Consider the following 20,225-nt stretch of genomic DNA (forward strand, 5'->3'; position numbering starts at 1 on the left):
AATTGCTTTCAACCTTTGTAGTTTTATCTTTTTCAGTGTTTTTCTCTCTGTTATTGATTTGTAGCCTTGTGCTTGATATCACACCTATTATAATGTTGTAGAAATGACTGCTGTAACATTTCTTAGAACATTATTAAATCTTAAATTCATGTCACTTTTGTACTTTATTACATTTGTAGGACAAACAATTGAATGGCACGATAGGTTACATGTAGGGTTAAAGAAAGATGCTGGTTTCATTTTAACTCACAAGCATATCCTGTGTTTGCTCTTGATCAAATTTATGTCAGAAAAGGATGATACACAGAGGTAGGTTGAACCAAAACACGTAGACAACATTCATAGCCGCTGTGTATACACCTTTGTTCATTCTGTGTCCATAAGGCAACAAAAGTGTGGTACACCGTGATGGGCTTTGAGGTGGAGGTCATTTTGCAACATTAGGATTTTAATCTGTCCAGCATGCAAATTGAATGTTGCACTCTCACCAACGCTCTCATGTCCACTTGCATGAAGTGATTTGATTTCAGTATCCTCGAGCAGCCCCACCCACTTTTTCTCCACAAAGAACTTCTTTACCATGTGATAGATTTCAACTCCCTTCATTGTTGTATACATGGGCAGTAGTGTCAGGAGCTTTTATTTTGTGGACAAAATCATCAAAACGCTACCTGGATAAACAGTGTCAGCTGTGATGTATGGCTGTTGTACACAGTTACAATTTTTAGAGGGATCGCCATGGTGACTAGTGGTATTTTTAGAAGATATCTTGTTGGGCTACCACGTGCTCGCAGGCACAATGTACCTGATACCAGTACCACTGATATAGTGTATAGAAAAGATGGACATTAAGCCAGTGTAGAAATGGCAGCAGAAGTCTGGATACATGACATCTATAGGAAAGTAACCCTTGGCTGTCTTGATCCATTCCCTCAGTAAACAGTGTCCTCATTAGTTTATGAGATCTATTAATGGTTTCAACTCTTATTGAATAGAATATGAAAGGTATTTAGTGGTCTCAATTAGAGTTGAAAAGAACAATAAAGCATGTATGGTGGGCCAGCTCTGTTTTTGAAAAAATGCTAACATGTGAGACTGAAGTGCGACTTTGTTTCATATTCATATTCACCAAGTAATCCTGGTCACACCAGACTTCAAAAAAGTAAAGCATTTGCAGTAAGTTAGAAATGCTGAAAAAGCTTTACTCATCAGGAGAGCTGAAGCTAAACTTCAACTGAACTCTGTACTAGCTTGTTGTGCAACCTGTCAACTATTTGCTAGCAGGTTCACCACAGTAACTTTTATAAAGTAATGTGTGTTCAAAATAAACATATACTCTGTTTCATAAACATCTGTTTAAACTCAAATTGTTAAGTCTGTTTTTCTAATGGAAGACGACTGATGCTCTGATCAAACATATGCCTGCATAAGTCAGAATGATTTCTGAGATGTTTTTTCCCCTTTGCATCATATACAGCTACTTCTGAGTTGAATCTACTGCTATCAGCATGGACACTAACTATAATAGGATTTAGTATATACATACTGGATATTGGTCTTTGTCCACATGAAAATGCAGCTTTTGGTCACTGAAAACAAAACCTGTGTCTTATTCAGAATGTTGGTTCTGACTGGTCAACATGGCTTTCTTATTTCTTTTTTCTTACATCTATGGAAAAATACCTCGGTGCTCTAGGTCCATGTCAAAACCAGAAAACAAGAGTGCTCTGAGAGTCATCTTTCTGCTCTGAAAACAGCAACCCATTACTCAAGAACCAGACATAAAACCTTAAATGTCATATGGCAAGAACATGGGCAGCATCGCGGTGCGGTGGTACTCTTGCAGGTGGTGGAGTTAGGTTAATTGGTGATTCTATATTTTACATAGGTTATGAAAGGTTATGTGTATCTCTCTGTGTTAGCCATGTAAAAGGCTGGGAACTTGTCCAGGGTATACCCTGCCTCCTACCCTACGACAGCTGGGATAAACAAGATGAAGCAAGAATACACATGTAGAGCAGGAAGAAGACTGGGTTTCACCCAGTCTGAGATAATCAGCTAAAGAGCTGAGCTTGAAACCCTGAACTGTGTTTGAAATGATTTCCCTGGGTGTCATCATTAACCTCAGAGCACTAAGATCTATGCTAATGATTTTGGCCAGACATGCAAACACATACACATGCCCTCTATGCCCACAGAGAGACACAAAGATGCAGTTGGTTGACAGCATGGGAAATGGGATGATGGGATGGGAAAACAAAGCACTGACTCAGACCCTGGTTGAGATAAACAGTCTAATTTGTCATCAGGCCCACTGCTCTCATCGCCCAACACTATCACCAAACTCACAACACAGAGCGGGCCCCTTGTTTACCACTGTGTCTCCCGAACTTTTCTGTTAAGCTGCCGGTTCAGCAACAGACACTCTAGAGGGCAGTGTTGCTCTCAGATTTTAGCACAGGAACCAGCTGCTGCGTGTCCTCAGGGTGCTCCTGGAATGTAGGAAGGAGGCTGTCTTCCTCTTTTGTTTCCCAGTTGCTCTCGGATAGGACTCCTGCCAACCTCCCCTTGAAAAAATTAAGACAGAAGAAAGACCTGTGTGGCAGAGCTGGCAGATCACAAATCAGTAGTACTGGCCAAGCTCCCTTATTGAGTGTTATAGCTGTAGCTATACAGCAATTATGGCCCAGGCCAGTCAATAGAGAAGCACTGTATTTTCCCCCAGGGTTTCGAACAGGGTAAATAGATCCTTAGACAAAAAAGAAAACCTTCCTCAAAAGAAGGAAAAGTGTCAGCTGAAAGTGATGAACTATGTATTGTATTTGCTTTCAAATGTCTGATCCCTACAAGACACCTGATTTTGTTAAAGCACAAAGATGGATAACCTTATCTATGTCGGTTCACAACAAATGTATTCCTCCACACTTTCATCTGGGCCTTCGACTCTGGATATGTGGAGGAGGGTTCTTTACAATTCAAGAAAAGGGGAAAGGTTGGAAAGATGGTGTGCTACAGAGAAAGAGAAATTATCAGTGTTTAGATGAGATTTTGGATGATTCAACAATACAAAAATTCCCATGTGATCAAATCACAAGGGAATTTTTCTTAATCCTTGAAAATATGTAAGCAGATTGATCCAGATATTAATCTCCTTTTTTCTATCTGTGATAATGTATATTAATATATCTGGGTGCTCTGTCTAGTATCATGAAATACCAGTAACATTGGAAACCATCAGGACCATCAAGAATCAGTTTTTTCTCATCAGAGAACAAAACTTTCTTAAAACTTTCAATGTCCCATGTTTGGTGCTCTCTTGCAAAGTCCAAATGGTCAGTTCTGTGCCGTTCAAGGAGACAAGAGCTTTGCAGACATTTTTTGTTTTTGAAGCCTTTCAGTCTTTGATGCCGTCTGATGCTGCAGTCGGCACCAGTAACGGTCTTAATTTGATTGAAGGATCATCCAGTGTCTTGACGGACAGCCAATTGGATGGTGAAATTTTTTTGAAATTTTTTTTGGTCTTCCACTTGACTTTTTTGTTCCATAATCCTCAGGATCATTTAAGAAATTCCAAATGACCGTCTTACTGCGTCCCACCTCAGCAGCGATGGCGCATTGCGTGACACCCTGCTTATGCAAAAAAGGGAAAGTTTTTTTTCCTTGGCCATCAGAACGTCAATGTTAGTGTGACTACCTGACAGAAAATGACAATGAATCCACATTTTTGCATAGATTTGGCCTTTTAAAGGCACATGATGCTAAACTTTTGATCAGCTTTAAAACAGCCTGTTTCAGTTTAAGCATTGTTTTCAATAAATTTCATGCTCATTTCTTCTTGTTGCATGTGGAAGCTCTACTTGGTAACTTGTTAAGTTCCAACCATGCAAAATATGATTTTTTGCCATTTCTCAAGTGGCCTTAAACTGTTTGTCGTGACTGTATATTAGAGTAATTAGAGTGCTGAATAAAAGTCTATTCAAACTAAAATTATTTGTGTCCAACACAGTCTGCATCTGACAGCAGGCCATATGGTGTTTCAGATAATTGTATTAAAAGCAATTAAAATGGCAACAACACCACAATCACAATGGAGGAGGTGTAGCCAACTGTGCTGGCAAACATATCATGTGCCTTTTTTATTCCTCTACAGCTGTCAAGAAGAATGAAATTGTCCACAGTGACAGTTTTCATACCATTTTTGCTGTAAACTTTGGCATTTTAACATAGGGAAGAGTTGCTTTTGGATCCAGTCTCAAGTGGGAACTGCAACTTTGGCAGTAGCTTGCTTCATCCTTACTTGCTTGGATATTGACAGAGTATAAAAAGAATCATGGATCCATTTAATACAAATTTAGACTGTTGAAACCAGATGGACAATCTTCAAGTACAATTCTGTATGTGATTCATCACAGTGCATTCCAACATTCCTTGTGTTGTAAATTAATATCCACCCACTTAAACTGAACCCACACAGGAGAAAGTGTCCATTTCAAAGTTCTGAGCGAATGATTTAACCTGCTTGTCTTAAACGGAGTGCTCACTCAGAGAGATGGACATTTCCATTTGCAGTGTTCAGCTCCTGTCAAGCTCTTGTCTGAGATTAATGACAACTACATCCCTCAATGCCACTCCTGCCTAATCTGTATTCAAATGCACTGCTTGTAGAATCAAAATAGGTCAGGACCTTAGCAAAGTAATGCATATCTCACAAGCTGATGTTAGAGGCACCATGTTCCAGACACAGTAAGAGCCATCTTTTTTTTTTACAGTCAGTTCAGATTGAGACTTTCAGCAGGGTCAATAACATCAGAGCAACACAAATTGGAGGTCGAAATCATGCCAGGTACCACTATATTAGTCATCCCGTTTTCTTTGGCTGTATATGCTGGTAAAAGCATTTGAACCCTAAAGTTTCTAGGGCAGGAGTGCCAGTCATGACCAGCAGGAATCAGAGAGCAGAGACAGCATTACTGTGCCATGGAGTCCTGATGGCAGACAGACCCACACTGCATCAGGGTCTTGGTTCAGATTCTCTATGATGCTCTTTCTGGGCCATCTTACCAGCACTGCTGAGGCTTGGCTTACATTGTCCCTTTGCCAGAAGACAGGGACCCTCAAACATATTCTGAGCTGTTGCCCTGGGAGAAGGCTGCTATCAGTGGTTTAAGACCATCACCGAGAGCATCTGTAATATGATAACCAACTGCCAAAGGTCAAACACAAAAAGAAAGCCACCAGCTTCATCAGAGAAGGAGAGAAGCCAATAATAACATCTCAGGCACCTTTGGGGTTTCTCAACACTGCACAGGACTGCCAGCTGTCAGTGGACCTTGGCAGACAATTCCCAAGTCTCCCTAGCATGCCATCAAGACCACCCTCACACTTGACATGATGACGGTGTTAGAGGCAACAAAGAATGTTTTCACTGTGCTGTGGGAAGAGTGAATGGAGAAGACCTTTGAGCAGAATAGGGAGAGGTACCAAGAACTAGTCAGTGACTGCTACAGAGAAGGCTGGAAGGCAAGGTGCTGCTGCAGAGACTGTTACTGCACTTGGCACCACAGGTGAAATGCAAAGAAGGGCCAGCTCTAATAGCATAAAGGCAGCAGGTAGCTCTGTATAAAGAGAACAGATCTGTGGGAGTGTGCTACCAGTGCACAAGCTCAGCTTTGATCAACGGAAACTGGTGTCCAAATCAGGATGGAGAGCAAATTAGAGAACCGGAGAGAAGCCAGAGGCCCACTGCAGAAAAGAGGGACATTTTATAGCCAGGCTCACTGCGCCAAGGTGAAGCTCATGCAGCCCATTACCACAATCAGCTCCTGAAGAACAAAGCACATTACAAACCACCACACCAAATCCAAAACAGAGACACCTTGTGCCTGGAGGTCATCACAGAGTGATGTTTAAAAGACCCAAAAACATCATGATGATGAGCCCCAGCTTTGCAACTAAAGATGCGTCAATATAACTGCACACATGTGAATAAGTCATGCAAAATAAAGACTATGTGTGCAAAAAGCAACAAACTGATAAACTGCTGATGTTTATGTTTCCTGCATTTCACATGGGAGAGGAGGGCTGATTGTTACACGCATTCCTAGATCAGAATACAAAATGAATAATAGCTATCCAGCTCTCATTCTCCACATTCAGAGTTTAAAAAACATATTAGAAATTTGTGTAAAAACTGCAAAACACAGGCCCTGAAACTACGCCTGAAGCAGCACCATATTTCAATATTTGCTATAATAACTACCAGAGAAACAGCTTTACTCTCTGGAGGTAAAATAATAACTGACATACTGCCACTATGCCATATATATATATATATATATATATATATATATATATATATATATATATATATATATATATATATATATATGTATGTATGTGTGTGTGTGTGTGTGTGTGTGTGTGTGTGTGTGTGTATACACCCAGCACGCCCCTGCGGGCGGTTTTATCCTTCAAGCTCGGGTCCTCTACCAGAGGCCTGGGAGCTTGAGGGTCCTGCGCAGTATCTTAGCTGTTCCCAGGACTGCACTCTTCTGGAGAGAGATCTCCGATGTTGTTCCCGGGATCTGCTGGAGCCACTCGCCTAGCGCATGTTGGTCCGGTGAACCACCTGACTCAAAAAGGGTCTCCTCCACACAGTCTTCATTTATAAAGTGCTACAGACCCTAACATTTCAGCTAACAAGTGAATTTTCTTACACACAGTTAGCTAACATTGAAGAACCACTTACTGCTAAAGAAAAAGAGAGTGAAAATGCACAGTATAGCCTCAGTTTTTTTTTAAACATAAAACTCATTTCTACAGTCAGGGACAATACAAAAGTGACCCTTTAGATTGCTTTTCAGTATTAGGTTTCTTGTTTTCCAATGAGTTATCGCTTCTTTCAATAGTTAGCTAGGATCAACTAATGTAAGTCTAGTAGCACTAACCAACTAACCAACCCAGTGATGTCACATTCTGCACTTGTGCAAGATGGCACTGAACATGCTCTAAAGACCTGCACTACAAGCTGTTATCTTTTAAATCCAGCTTCACAGTTGTCAGAGTTAAATCTGTGACAGTTTTTTTCAAAGCAGGGCTTTATTGTGTAAGTTATCCTTAATACAGGCAGTGTTTCGTGTCTACTAAACAAATCTCCAAATAAAAGGTTCCATATTGTCTCACTGATTTTTTTTTTGCACAAATAAAATCCAGCTGAAAGAAAAGTTCCACTTTATCGACACCTTTTTCAGTGCTTGGCATTCCCTGAAAGCTAGATATTACTATACTGTGTTGAGCTTCTTTGAGTACTTGAATCAGTGCTAGTAATAATACTAGCAAATGGAACATTTACAGCTCATTAAGTTTGAACACACTATTAGATTAAACTGTGACATAACAAACTTTGCTTTTGTGTTTAGCAATATGTTCTAACTGTGCTTATACAACTAAGTGGAATTCAGTGTGGCATATGTACAGTTGGTGTGAGGTAATTCAGATGTTTGGTTAGGGCAGGGTGTCAGCAATGAAGGCATCTGCTTATGATACATCAAAACATATCCTTTCGCAAAGGAGCTTTGGTTGTTATGCTACCTGCTTTCAACATGGCAACTTAAATACTGCTGAAATGTACCATTGTCGTTAGATAACAATCACTTCACTTGTCTGTGGTTAAATCATGGCAGTTAACAAAGAAAACAGAGTCCAATCCATGTATTTGCTGTATTTGTATTTAACAAAATTACAGCAGTTGCAGTGGGTGCCTACAGTACCTGCAACAAAATTACATATCTGCCATATATTAAATTAGGAAAAAATTTCACTACTCATACTAACTGAATAAAACAGTTTACTTCACTGTGCTGATATCAAGAGGAAACATGCTGTAACATGCTTTTCAGAATTTCCCACAGAAAAGGGATTTATGGAATTATTATTCGATGAAGTATTAAAAACAAGCTTGCTGGATTAGACAAACTATGTAATGCTGATTTTGAACCAGAGTACAACAATAGTACTGCAATAACATTATAATTCAACATAAACTGGACATATTTTTCCATCTTCTGCTGGTCCAATTGGAAAATCCATACACATCAATCCCTCCATCATATATTTAATTCATATTCATGTAATAAGCCATTTGACAGAAAAGGTCATGTGTGATAAATTCCAATGTGGGTTAACATTTTAATGATTAAGTGAACCGGGTACATTTTGTACTCCTGCATTTTTTTCAATGTTAAAAAATGAAGTTAAGAAAGAGCCTCAACAGTGAAACAGTCCAGCAAACTCAAAAGTAAAAGGTTTGATCATGGAGCAGATCTTTAAGGAACAAAAAAGGGGTTTATTTGCTATTATTAATGATGTGATTCATCCAAGACATTTTTGGTAGCTTCCCAATGTTTCTCTTTGTACACTTTGGAAAACAATGTGCTGTAAAAGTAGCTGATGTACAGGCTGTTTTCTATCCACTGGGACATGATCAGCATATACACAGGTGTTTCTGGTTATAACCCCTCAGTCTCTGAACAAATATTAAATCTGCATTGTAATGTGACTCATACTAAGGAAGCAAAGAGTTTCATTCCAAAGTAAGGCACCCTTGCTTTGAAAACACTACCACCTGCATTCACACACTAACAAGTTTTTAGTTCAGCTGAGGTCGCTGCTGAACTAAATCCTTAAGTGACCACATCTATTGATAGCACATTGCATCATTATTTAATGTTAAAAGAAAAGTTCTCCCTTCATGGATTGACTGAAAGATTAATTCTGGCCTAGAAATGAACTCCATCCCAGGCTATTCTGTTATTTTGAAGCACAAGAATATTAACCTACAGTGGTGTGAAAAAGTGTTTGCCCCCTTCCTGACTTCCTATATTTTTTTAGTATGTTTGTCACACTTAAAAGTTTCAGATTATCAAACAAATTAAAATATTAGACAAAGATAACACAAGTAAACACAAAATGCAGTTTTTAAATGAACGTGTTTATTAAACATCTTCAAGGTAAAAAAAAAGAAAAAAGTAAAAAATCCAAACCTACATGGTGCTTTGTGAAAACACGATTGCCCCTTAAACCTAATAACTGGTTGGACCACCCTTAGCAGCAACAAGTGCAATCGAATGTTTTCAACAACTGGCAATGCGTCTCTCACAGCTCCGTGGAAGAATTCTGGTCTACTCATCTTTGCAGAATTGTAGTAATTTAGCCTGACGGTTTGCCAGAATCTCTTCGAGGCAGTCTGAAAGTCTTTTGCTGACGTCGACTGAGAAAATTGTCAGGCGGTGGAAGGAATACTTCGAGGACCTCCTTAATCCCACTGACACGTCTTCCGAGGAGGAAGCAGAGTCTGGGGATGAGGGGAATGACCCGCCAATTTCCAGGGGCGAGGTCACTGAGGCAGTTAAACAACTCCTTGGTGGCAGAGCCCCTGGTGTTGATGAGGTCCGTCCCGAGTTCCTGAAGGCTCTGGACGTTGTAGGGCTGTCCTGGTTGACACGCCTCTGCAATGTTGCGTGGAGATCAGGGGCAGTACCTGTGGACTGGCAGACCAGGGTGGTGGTCCCCATCTTTAAGAAGGGAGACCGGAGGGTGTGTTCCAACTACAGGGGGATCACACTCCTCAGCCTCCCTGGGAAAGTCTATGCCAGGGTGCTGGAAAGGAGAGTTCGTCCGCTAGTCGAACCTCGGATACAGGAGGAACAATGCGGTTTTCGTCCTGGTCGCAGAACACTGGACTAGCTCTTTATCCTCTCAAGGACACTTGAGGGTGCATGGGAGTTTGCCCAACCAGTCTACATGTGTTTTGTGGACTCGACCGTGTCCCTCGGGGTGTCCTGTGGGAGGTGTTGTGGGAGTATGGGGTGTCTGGCCCATTGCTACGGGCCATTCAATCCCTATACAACCGTTGCAAGAGCTTGGTTCGCATTGCCGGCAATAAGTCGGACTTGTTCCCGGTGGGTGATGGGCTCCGCCAGGGCTGCCCTTTGTCTCTGGTTCTATTCATAATTTTTATGGACAGGATTTCTAGGCGCAGCCAAGTGGCGGAGGGCTTTCACTTTGGTGGCCTCAGAATCTCATCTCTGATTTTTGCGGATGATGTAGTTCTGTTGGCTTCATCGGGTGAGGGCCTCCAGCTCGCACTGGAACGGTTCGCAGCCGAGTGTGAAGCAGCGGGAATGAGGATCAGCACCTCCAAATCTGAGGCTATGGTTCTCAGCCGAAAAAGGGTGGAGTGCTCACTCTGGGTCGGGGATGAGTTCCTGCCCCAAGTGGAGTTCAAGTATCTTGGGGTCTTGTTCGCGAGTGATGGAAGAAGGGAGCCGGAGATCGACAGACGGATTGGGGCTGCAGCTGCAGTAATGCGGACGCTGCACCGGTCCGTCGTGGTGAAGAGGGAGCTGAGTGTAAAAGCGAAGCTCTCAATTTACCGGTCGATCTACGTCCCTACCCTCACCTATGGCCACGAGTTGTGGGTAGTGACCGAAAGAATGAGATCGCGGATACAAGCAGCAGAAATGAGCTTCCTCCGAAGGGTGGCTGGCCTCTCCCTTAGAGATAGGGTGAGAAGTTCGGCCATCCGAGAGGGGCTCAGAGTAGAGCCACTGCTGCTCCACATCGAAAGGAGCCAGCTGAGGTGGTTCGGGCATCTGACAAGCATGCCTCCTGGAAACCTCCTGGGTGAGGTGTTCCGGGCATGTCCCACCGGGAGGAGGTCCCGGGGCAGACCCAGGACACGCTGGAGAGATTATATCTCTCGGCTGGCCTGGGAACGCCTTGGTATTCCCCCGGATAAGCTGGATGAGGTGGCTGGGGAGAGGGAGGTCTGGGCCTTAGGCTGCTGCCCCGTGACCCGGCCTTGGATAAAGCGGATGAAGATGGATGGATGGATGGATGGATGGATAGTAATTTAGCCACAGTGGAGGGTTTTTGAACATGAACTATCTTTTTAAGGTCATGCCACAGCATCTAAATTGGATTCAGGTTAGGACGACTCCAAAGTCTTCATTTTGTTCTTCTTAAGCAAATCAGAAGTGGACTGGCTCATTGTCTTGCTGCAGAACCCAAGTCAGCTTCAGCTTGAGGTCATGAACAGATGGCCAGACATTCTCCTTCAGGATATCTTGGTAGACAGCAGAATTCAAATTTACCACAGCAAGTCTTCCAGGTGCTGAGGCAGCAAAGCAACCCCGGACCATCACACTGCCAACACCATATTTTAATGTTGGTATGATGTTTTCTGAAATGCTTCCAAAAAGTTAGAGTTTTATCTCTTCAGTTCACAGAGAATTTTGCCAAAAGTCTTGGAGATCATCAAGATGTTTTCTAGGAAACTGAGATGAGCCTTTATGTTCCATTTGCTCAGCAGTAGTTTTCGTCTAGAAACTTGCTCATGCAAGATATTTTTGTCCAATTTCTTTCTTATGGTGGACTTATGAAAATGACTTTAGTGAGACAAGTGAGACCTGCCGTTCTTTCAATGTTTTTCTGGGTTTTGTTTTTGTGACCTCTTGAATGAGTTGCCGCTGCGCCCTTGGGGTAATTTTGGTCGGCCAGCCACTCCTGGGAAGCTTCACCACTGTTCTGCGTTTTTGCCATTTGTGGATAATGGCTCTCACTGTGGTTCGTTGGAGTCCCTCAGCTTTAGAAATTGCTTTATAACCTTTCAGACTGAGAGATCAGAAACTGCATTTTGTCTTTACTTGTGTTATCTTTGTCCAACATTTAAAGTCGTTTCATGATCTAAAACATTTAAGTGTGACAAGCAGACAAAAAATAAAGAAAATCAGGAAGAGGACAACACATATTCACACCACTGTATCTTTGAGGTACTAGACATCATGTTCAAACGTTGGGGTGAAAAAATGAGGTTCCTCTTTTGACCACTTTAAGCTGGTTCCTCTACCTGAGTTTGTTAAGGATGCCAAATCAGGCATGTTGACAATGGCACTATTGCTGGTAGTTCTCTGGCAGAACTTACTTCTGCTAATTTGAGTTGTGAAATCAACCTCTCAGACAATTGTAGGGACTTTTCAAGCATTTAATAGAATTCTCTGACGAATAACACGACTTGCTTCATCTTACATACTGTCAAAGAAGTTTGTGCTACAAACTTTGGATTAGATCAAAGTTTGTAGCACCCCAACCTGGTTATGCTGGAGGTTTCTTCCTGTTAAAAGGGAGTTTTTCTTTCCCACTGTGACCAAAGTGCTCATAGGGGGTCATATAATTGTTGGGTTTTTCTCTGTATGTATTATTGTAGAGTCTACCTTACAATATAAAGTGCCTTGAGGCGACTGTTGTTGTGAATCGAATTTAAATTTGTGTCTACACGTTTACGGATGCAGGTTGCCATTCAAAGTTGTGAGCTATAGTTGATCATTTAGAACTCCTCTCCTCCAAATATGATAGCAGTCTATGGATGAAACGCAGAAGATCATCATCACACTGCACTTAAGATTAGATTCGAGCCTTTTGGTCCAGCGGTTCTTGTAGTGAGTGGTCTTGTAATAACAATATTTTAGAACTGTACTCTGGTAAACTGCACCCCCACATAACTCGTGCAAGGAAGGAGGTTATTACCCTGAGAGGAGGGCAGAGGAAACAGACAGTGATGACTAGCCCAGATCTAATGCCATATGCTCACTGTCCACATTTGAATGGTACTTTCTCATTAAAAGAAAGGCAAAGACAGGACAAGCTTTTCAACCAAATGAGGCTTAAGTGTCCTGGTGCTCCACAGAAAGGAAGTGTAGGAGGCAAAAACTGTAATCAGTGTCTGTGGAATATATAATGATGCAGCTGGGTCTGTGCTTTGTGATCTGCACTGTTGTGTATCAGGGGCAATACAGAAATATACCTTACTTTACAAATCAATGGAATTATACCTAGAAACAAATAGGTTATAGACATGTTGGTTACTGTATGTCCCTGCCAAAGTGTAAATCAGTAAAACAGCTACTTGATGCCGTAAGTCAAGGAGTTCATTGCTCTTTTGATTGTTCATTGACAAAATTAAGTAGAAAGTAACTGTGAGAGTATGTATGCACTGAAGTGACTGCCAAGGAGAAACTAAAATCCGTGGTAATTGCTTTATGTCCTGGGTTAGGGCAAGGACTTACATTGTCTGAAATGCAGTGAATAGCTGCGCTGGTATTTATACTTGGGACATGGATCTAATTTCATGCTTTTCATTAATATAGCTCACGACAATAGAAAACTTTAAAAGTCTGAAAATATAAAAGAGCTGATCCTCTGATAAAGACAAAAACCTTCAAATTCACAAAAGATGAAAAATATAGGTGTTACAGGATTATCAAACAACATCCACAGCTAGGGCCAGGGTTGCTCTGGACACTTAGTCAATGACATTTCTTGCGTTGGATGAAATTGTTAAGGTGCTGATGTCGTAATTGATGAAGCTCCTGCACATAGCTACAAAATTTTACAGCCAGTTTCCATACTGAATGCCCTGACATGAAAAGTATCTGTTGTGTCAGATCTACACTCAGAGATACACACTGTGTTGCTGTTGTCTTTCAGGATTCCCAGCATGAAACCTGCCTATCCACTCTGCATGCCCTCTTCATTGCTGTACCCTTGACAGGCAACAGTAAGAAGCAGTTGGTGCAGCACACACAGGGCAGTTCCATGTAGGATTGCGAGTCAGGTCCTCACATGAATAATGGGAACGCTGTGCAGCAGCCCAGCTGCTCCAGTCAGGCCCCGGTGTAGCCAAAACCAAACAGCAGGCCCCTCACTCTCTGTCCTCCTAACACGATCTCATCATCCCAGCCACACAGGAACGTGGCCAATCACAACTAACCACAGCCCGTGGTGATATCTCAGTCTGCTGCCCATCTGCTTCCTGGCCTGTCTGACCTTGGAGGTTACCCAGACAACGGATGGAAGGTCAAAAAGCCTTGAGTGCAAGACTTCTGAGTGAATGATGGACTTCTGCAGAGCCTTATCTGAACTGCACTCAGATAAAGGCAAAATAAATGCAAAACGTGCATGGAGCAAACTAAATACGTATAAGCTGGAAAACAAGGCCATATCACTGATAACAACAACAATATACAGAATTGATATAGAAGAAAGGAAGCACTTCACCTCATCTAACATCTATTTCTATCTACCATTCAGACTCGAGTAAACACATGAAGCAAATCAGTGTTAAATATCTTGCCCAAGGATACTTTGGCATGCAGACTCAAGCAACCGTAGGTGATCGTGGCTCAAAAGTTGGCCGTTCGTCTTGTAATCGGAAGGTTGCTGGTTCGAGCCCCGGCTCGGACAGTCTCGGTCGTTGTGTCCTTGGGCAAGACACTTCACCTGTTGCCTACTGGTGGGGTCAGAGGGCCCAGTGGTGCCAGTGTCCAGCAGCCTCGCCTCTGTCAGTGTGCCCCAGGGCAGCTGTGGCTACAATGTAACTTGTGGGTGGCTGACTGAATGTAGTGTAAAGTGCTTTAGGGTACATATGGACCAGGTAAAGCGCTATACAAATACAGGCCATTTACAACCAACCTTCTGATTACTGCATGACCTGCTGTACCTCCTGAGCCACAGACTCGCCGATGAAATGTAATGCAAGAAAAATGAATACTCCAAACTGTTGAAAGCATTTGTTAATTGTGGAAAGTTGTAAACTATTTTTAACTCAGGAATTTACATTAAGTATCATAAATATCATCATCCTATCTGAAAGAGCAGAGTTTGGCATTGAGTCGTTTTTCTTCCACGAAACAGCTGCAGCTTGAAATAAGATTGATCTAGGAGTTTGTGGAAATCAAAACAGTTAATTAAAAAAAGTCTATCAAGCTCCATAGAACGAAAGGGAAGAGTTGGGTTGCCTCACTTTTTATGGGAACCTTTTTTCACAAAACAGTTCATCGGTTCAACTTTGACAGAAGTTAAAATCGAACTCACTGAACTAGGAAACTTTTCTTCTTCTCCTACAGGTCAAAGAGTTCTTCATTTTCATCGCTTATACTGTGGTCCAGCTGGTTTAAACTGCTGTTCAGTACAGTATTATTACACACAGAAAACTATGTTTGTAAATGAGTATAAGGATGATAGGACACCTGTGGGGTTGGATGGTCGTGAAACTACTGTGAGAAGCTGTTGGCAGCAACTGTGTATGCACTGGGGGGCTAGGAGAGTCTACCACTCTGTAGCTTTACTGACAGGAAGTGGGCCCCCTTTCTGTCCTCACATTCCTCCAACAGATGTTTGACAGGGAAAATATTTTCACAGCTGGAGAGGGAAGGGAGGGAAAATATGTTTTATAATATATCACGCTGGAGGTGGCAGAAACTGAGGGAAAATGATTTTGGTTTTTTTGACAGTATGTCTTTAGTGGCTAGATATGGATGTTCAGTTGCTGTCTACCCTTCCACAAACTTCCCCAATTTCCATGGTTTTATGTCCTTGTGTTGGTGATAACAACTCCAATAAATCATTCAGCCAAAAGAATGTGAGCTTTTAATGATTAATACATCTCAACAACAGCTGTTATCCATCAGCAACACACTAGAAAGAGAAGTGAGCGATAATGATGATGTTGTGGATGATAATAGCTGTACCTGTGAACCTACCAAAGTGTATTACAATAAGCTGCTTGGTTATGCATTAAAAACACAAAAAACAAAACAAAAGAGAAAAAGACTAAATATGTAGTAAGTATAGTACAATTCGAAGCCAAAGACTGACCACAAATGCAAACAGCAGAACCTAAAAAACAACCCCAAAAAACAGAACAAAAATCAGAACTGCTAACAGTGCCCAAAGTGTTAAAGACAAGAAGCAGGGCACTTTCACTTCTCAGTTTTTCAGGGGGTCAATCTGGCAAAGTGAGAAGTGGCACAACTCAAATTCACTTCATGAGCTGCCACATTTCAAGACAGACAAACAGTTGTTTAATATTGTGCAGTCACCAGAGGCTGCTTCGTGATTCTTCTCTCCTTGCAAAGCACAAACCAGAGTTTGTTTTCATAAAACTCTTGAAATATTTCAATAAATGTTTGATGATTGCTTCCCGTGTGATGGCAGTCTCCCTTTGCTCTGTGATGCCCTTGACTTCAGCTTACACTGTCCCTACCTCAGCCTGGACTCTCTTCTTGATTGTTTTTGTGTTGCCACAGTAGTGAGGTCATTGTTTGAAGATTGTCTTAGTGGAAGGAAAACATGGGATGGGAGAGGATCAATATCCCTCCTGTTAGTACAGCTGGTCTACACTGTTAGACATTTTATTGTATTTTTACAGCAACTTACTGGCAACACTATTGCCAGTAAGTTACTGTAATTACTAATCTACAGTATCTTTACTGTTGTGATGTTTTACAGTTCAACCACTTTACTGTAAACATATATTACAGTATAACAGCTTTACTGTAAACGTGGTTTACAGTTAGAAAGACTTACCGTGATTAAGTTTTATAGTATCACTGTACTGCAAATGTGGTTTATGGTATAACACTGTAATTGTGTACAGTATAATTTGTTTAGACTGTAATTGTGTTTTACAGCATATAAAATAATATTAACATTCATATTCAATATAAGAACATTTACAAAAAACAATATAATTCAATAAAGTAGTCTCAGAATAGTGAATTAAACCAACATTTATTGTTGATATTTTTTTAACAAGAAAAACATTTTTCAACTGAATAAAAACAATGTCAATAACCAAAATAAATAGAAGCGTACATGAAAACTACACAGTCCTTCACCTTTCCGTGTCTGATTTTTTTAAGGAAAACAGTTTTTCATTCCACTAAAAACAGGACAAACCCACCAGCATGAACATTAAATAAACTATTACAATTGTAAAACAAAAATCATTTACAAAATGTAATAATTATCAGTGGGTCCCAGGAAATAGAATGTGACATGGGATTTAGATTTCCGTTACCAGGATGGTCGGGTTCAGCGTAGTCTTTATCACCACCTGTCAAAGACACATCATCAATATTCATGTTTGCTCAGGTTATTCACTTGTTCACATCTGTCTGAGATCATTCATACTGTTGTATGGATGTGTGTACAGTATGTATATAATTATCAGCTATGTAAAAGATATTATCATCTCTGTATTCTTACCTAGTTGGAAGTCCTCCATTCAAACTCAGAGAGCCGCTGGAGGAAGGTGGTGATCCGAGGGCTGATGCTTGTAACCTTCCTCTTTACGACACGACCTGTCTTGCAGCTTGTACCAAGTTTTGCAGGGCATTTTGTTCCCATGTCTGGATTGATCCTCACAAAGAACCTTTTAACGGAAAAAAGGCTGCTTTAATTTCAAAATTAAAACATACATTACAGCAATCACCTATATGTTTCTGCAACTGTAGTCAAGCTATCACATATATTTCATTCTTAAATGGTGTAAGCTTTAATGGTGTAAAGTATTTACCTCTGTATCATCTCCTGTGTGATGGACGCTGACTCCTGATACTCAAGGTTGAAAACGTAGTATGACGCAAAGAAGACAGCAAGGGTGCTGGCAAAGTCATGCATCTGCTCAGGCTCATAAAATACCTTGCCCTCCAAACTGATCATCCAGCGGCTTGCAGACATGAAATTATTCCCTAAAAACAGACAAGAGTCCAATAAGACAATGTGCTCACCGTTACAAATAAGGTTTCCACAAGAATGCTGGATAGCAGGCCTCACACTGTAAAAAAATAGAATCCACACAGTTTGCTGCTATTTCTCTTATTATTTATTATGTAATGAAAATTATGATCAATTACAGGAAAAAACTGCCTAATGTTTTGGCATTTTGGCCTGTGCTGAAATGTTAGGCTGTTTTTTCCTGTTGGTCATTGTGTATAATAAATAATAAGAGAAACAGCAGCAAACTGTGTGTATTCTATTTTTATACAATATAAAACAGACAAACCCCTGTTAAGTAAGTTGTTGTGGGTACAAATACCACAATAATTACATAGATTTTTTACAAAAATATTACAAGAGGATTGAAACTATTTACTTACCAAGCGCTATTACCCTTGGTGTGATGGGTAAGGTCATCTCTCTCTCAACAGACATCTTGGTGGAAAAAGCCTTTAAAACACAAACACTGAGGCTACATCACACTGTCAGCGCAGCCAGCAAGGGCAGGAGGACAGCAATGCACCACACTGGGCGGGAAAAGACAGAGAGACAATTGTTAATTTAATGTTGCATTTATTTAACCCTTGAAAAATATATTTACATAAGTAAATAAAAGAAAAAAAACACACAACCCATCTTTTCAAGAATAATTCAACTAATTGCTCTTTTGACCAACCTAACACAGACGTTACACGGTTTTCCTATGAAAAAGACCCTGGAAGACGTTGTATTAAAGGAAAAAAAACATGCTCCCCTTCCCACTTAAAAAAATAATAAATATTAAACTTAGGTTGGAGTTCCTCATGCCACCAACCTAATGTTATATTAACTTTTTAGTGTTGTGTACTGCAGCTCACACAAAATTAAATAAAGCAGGCTAACCTACATGAGCAAGCTCAAAACTGGATAAGATTGTTTTAGCAGTCTCTAAATTTCCAAAAAAAAGTTGTCTTTCTTTATTCTCATTAAATGTGTATTTTTACCTGCTGCTTTAGCTGAAGCTAAATGTCCCACTGTTAGCGTGGCCAGCTTCTCAATAGTCATAGAACAGAAGCGCAGGAGGACAATGCACCACACTCGGCGGGAAAAAGACAAAGACTGTCGTTGTGCCTGTGTTCCTCGCCCCTCCCCGTGGAAAATATATATCTAAATATTTAAATAAGAAAAGAAAAAAACACACACAACCTATTTTTTCCAGAATAATTCAGCTAATGTGCTATTTCGACCAAGCTAACACCGATTTTAAGCCCCCCCCCCTCCCCCCCACACACAAAAAATATATATGCTCTTAAGAATTAATAAACGAGTATGTTAGGTAGGAGAGTCCTTTGCATTACCTTATGACGTCCTGTTTGCAGTTTCCACACAGAGGTCCAACAATAACGAGGTGCAAAATCTTTTGTCCTCTCGAGCATATCGTAATGAAGAGTTAACAAAGTTGGACTGTCTTTCCTCTCCTGTCAATCACTGGATCACAGGTCATGTCAGTCAGGATATGGAGTGGTGGTTGGTAGAGGTAGGTGGGTGGGCGGGGCCAGCATGCATTCAGTGTGTGTTTCACTAAGTTGGGTTGACTAGTTCCCAGAAGAGTTCTGTACATGTTGCACGTTCAGTAAATGAGCAATTCAGTTACTGCTCGACTGAGAAGCCTCCGCCAAATAATTACAATATTCTCCACTGACTGAAGTTCGCCTTTGGCAACGCAGTGGCAAGCACACATTTGCAGCAGCTGTGCATGTGCATACAACTGCATGCAGCAGATTAGATGATCAGAATTCTTGAACCTTACACACAGGCAAGTCCCCTAAAAAGTCAAAACCATAATACTTTCACTGGTATCATACTGACAAATGGCATAGGTTGGAGGAAAATCTGGAAATGGTTGGCAGTGAAAGAGTTAAAATGTAATGCACTATTGCAACCAACCACTGAAAGAGTAAAAATACACAAACAGTATGATGAACCATTCAAATCACATAATACAGTAGCACTACTGCTAATGTGTTAACGGTAGGTATAACTACTACCGCAATTTTAAAAAATACAGTAAGTAAATGTAAATAGCCCAGCCAGGGCTTGCCGGTCCCTGTCAGTCACAGGCCACCTGAAAGAGAACTTCAGGTGAGATCAAAATGAGCCAAAAAATCAATATACTGTTATTGATGAATTGCCAAGATTCATTACACATGTTGGAAGAATATAAAGGCAGAAACTCAAAGACTGTAAGAAGTAATTGAATATGCTGACAAAGGTTTTGCTTTTTTCCAAAGTCAAGAATGAACAGTAAGTATGGATGAAACCTGTAAAACTGCATAAACTTTCATCTTGTTAGAAAGACTAATAAGGTTATTTTCAAAACACTTACTGCACCCCTTAAGCTTTATTAGATTTAACCTCATTAAAGCAGTGATAAAATGATGTTTTTGAAAAATAAAAGTAAATGAAATGTGAAATCTCATCAGCTCATCAAACCTCTCTGTCCAGTCTTTGGTTACAGTATTACTGCTTGTCTATGGACAACAAAACTATTCACCTGTGTCATTACAATGACTTTGAACAGACTACTTGTCAGGTAACAAGGGAACTTTGCCCACTTTAGATGTGAG

The 20,225-nt window shown here is 40.8% G+C and overlaps 1 protein-coding gene across 2 annotated transcripts; it reads right to left on the reverse strand.

Annotated features, from left to right (window-relative positions):
• Nucleotides 1-16,610: 16,610 nt before the first annotated feature.
• LOC147313391 (uncharacterized) lies at nucleotides 16,611-19,080 on the reverse strand. Of its 2 annotated transcripts, XM_086262889.1 has the most exons (5): nucleotides 18,957-19,080; nucleotides 18,000-18,146; nucleotides 17,417-17,591; nucleotides 17,107-17,272; nucleotides 16,611-16,954 (listed from the first exon to the last, which is right to left on the reverse strand). In XM_086262889.1, the coding sequence occupies exons 2-4, from the start codon at nucleotides 18,052-18,054 to the stop codon at nucleotides 17,107-17,109; spliced, it is 396 nt and encodes a 131-aa protein (XP_086119015.1). In that variant the 5' UTR covers nucleotides 18,055-18,146; nucleotides 18,957-19,080; the 3' UTR covers nucleotides 16,611-16,954. The 2 variants fall into 2 exon arrangements, with proteins under 2 accessions (XP_086119015.1, XP_086119014.1); XM_086262888.1 differs by lacking the exon at nucleotides 18,957-19,080 and having other exon boundaries at nucleotides 18,000-18,394.
• Between the last annotated feature and the right edge of the window lie 1,145 nt (nucleotides 19,081-20,225).

The sequence above is a fragment of the Aulonocara sp. 'chitande type north' Nkhata Bay genome, linkage group LG15 (assembly GCF_057382095.1).
Source record: "Aulonocara sp. 'chitande type north' Nkhata Bay isolate Kocher_YH1m ecotype deep benthic linkage group LG15, A_spYH_male_GT1.1, whole genome shotgun sequence".
Classification (NCBI taxonomy): domain Eukaryota; kingdom Metazoa; phylum Chordata; class Actinopteri; order Cichliformes; family Cichlidae; genus Aulonocara; species Aulonocara sp. 'chitande type north' Nkhata Bay.

Bases quoted from the DNA above. Each gene is read 5' to 3' on its own strand.
- LOC147313391 (XM_086262889.1), bottom strand. From the start codon at position 18,054: ATGTCTGTTGAGAGAGAGATGACCTTACCCATCACACCAAGGGTAATA. The intron at 17,592-17,999 runs GTAAGTAAATAG...GTCTGTTTTTAG, and splicing joins ACCAAGGGTAATAGCGCTTG to GGAATAATTTCATGTCTGCA. The intron at 17,273-17,416 runs GTAAATACTTTA...TTCCGTTAAAAG, and splicing joins ACACAGGAGATGATACAGAG to GTTCTTTGTGAGGATCAATC.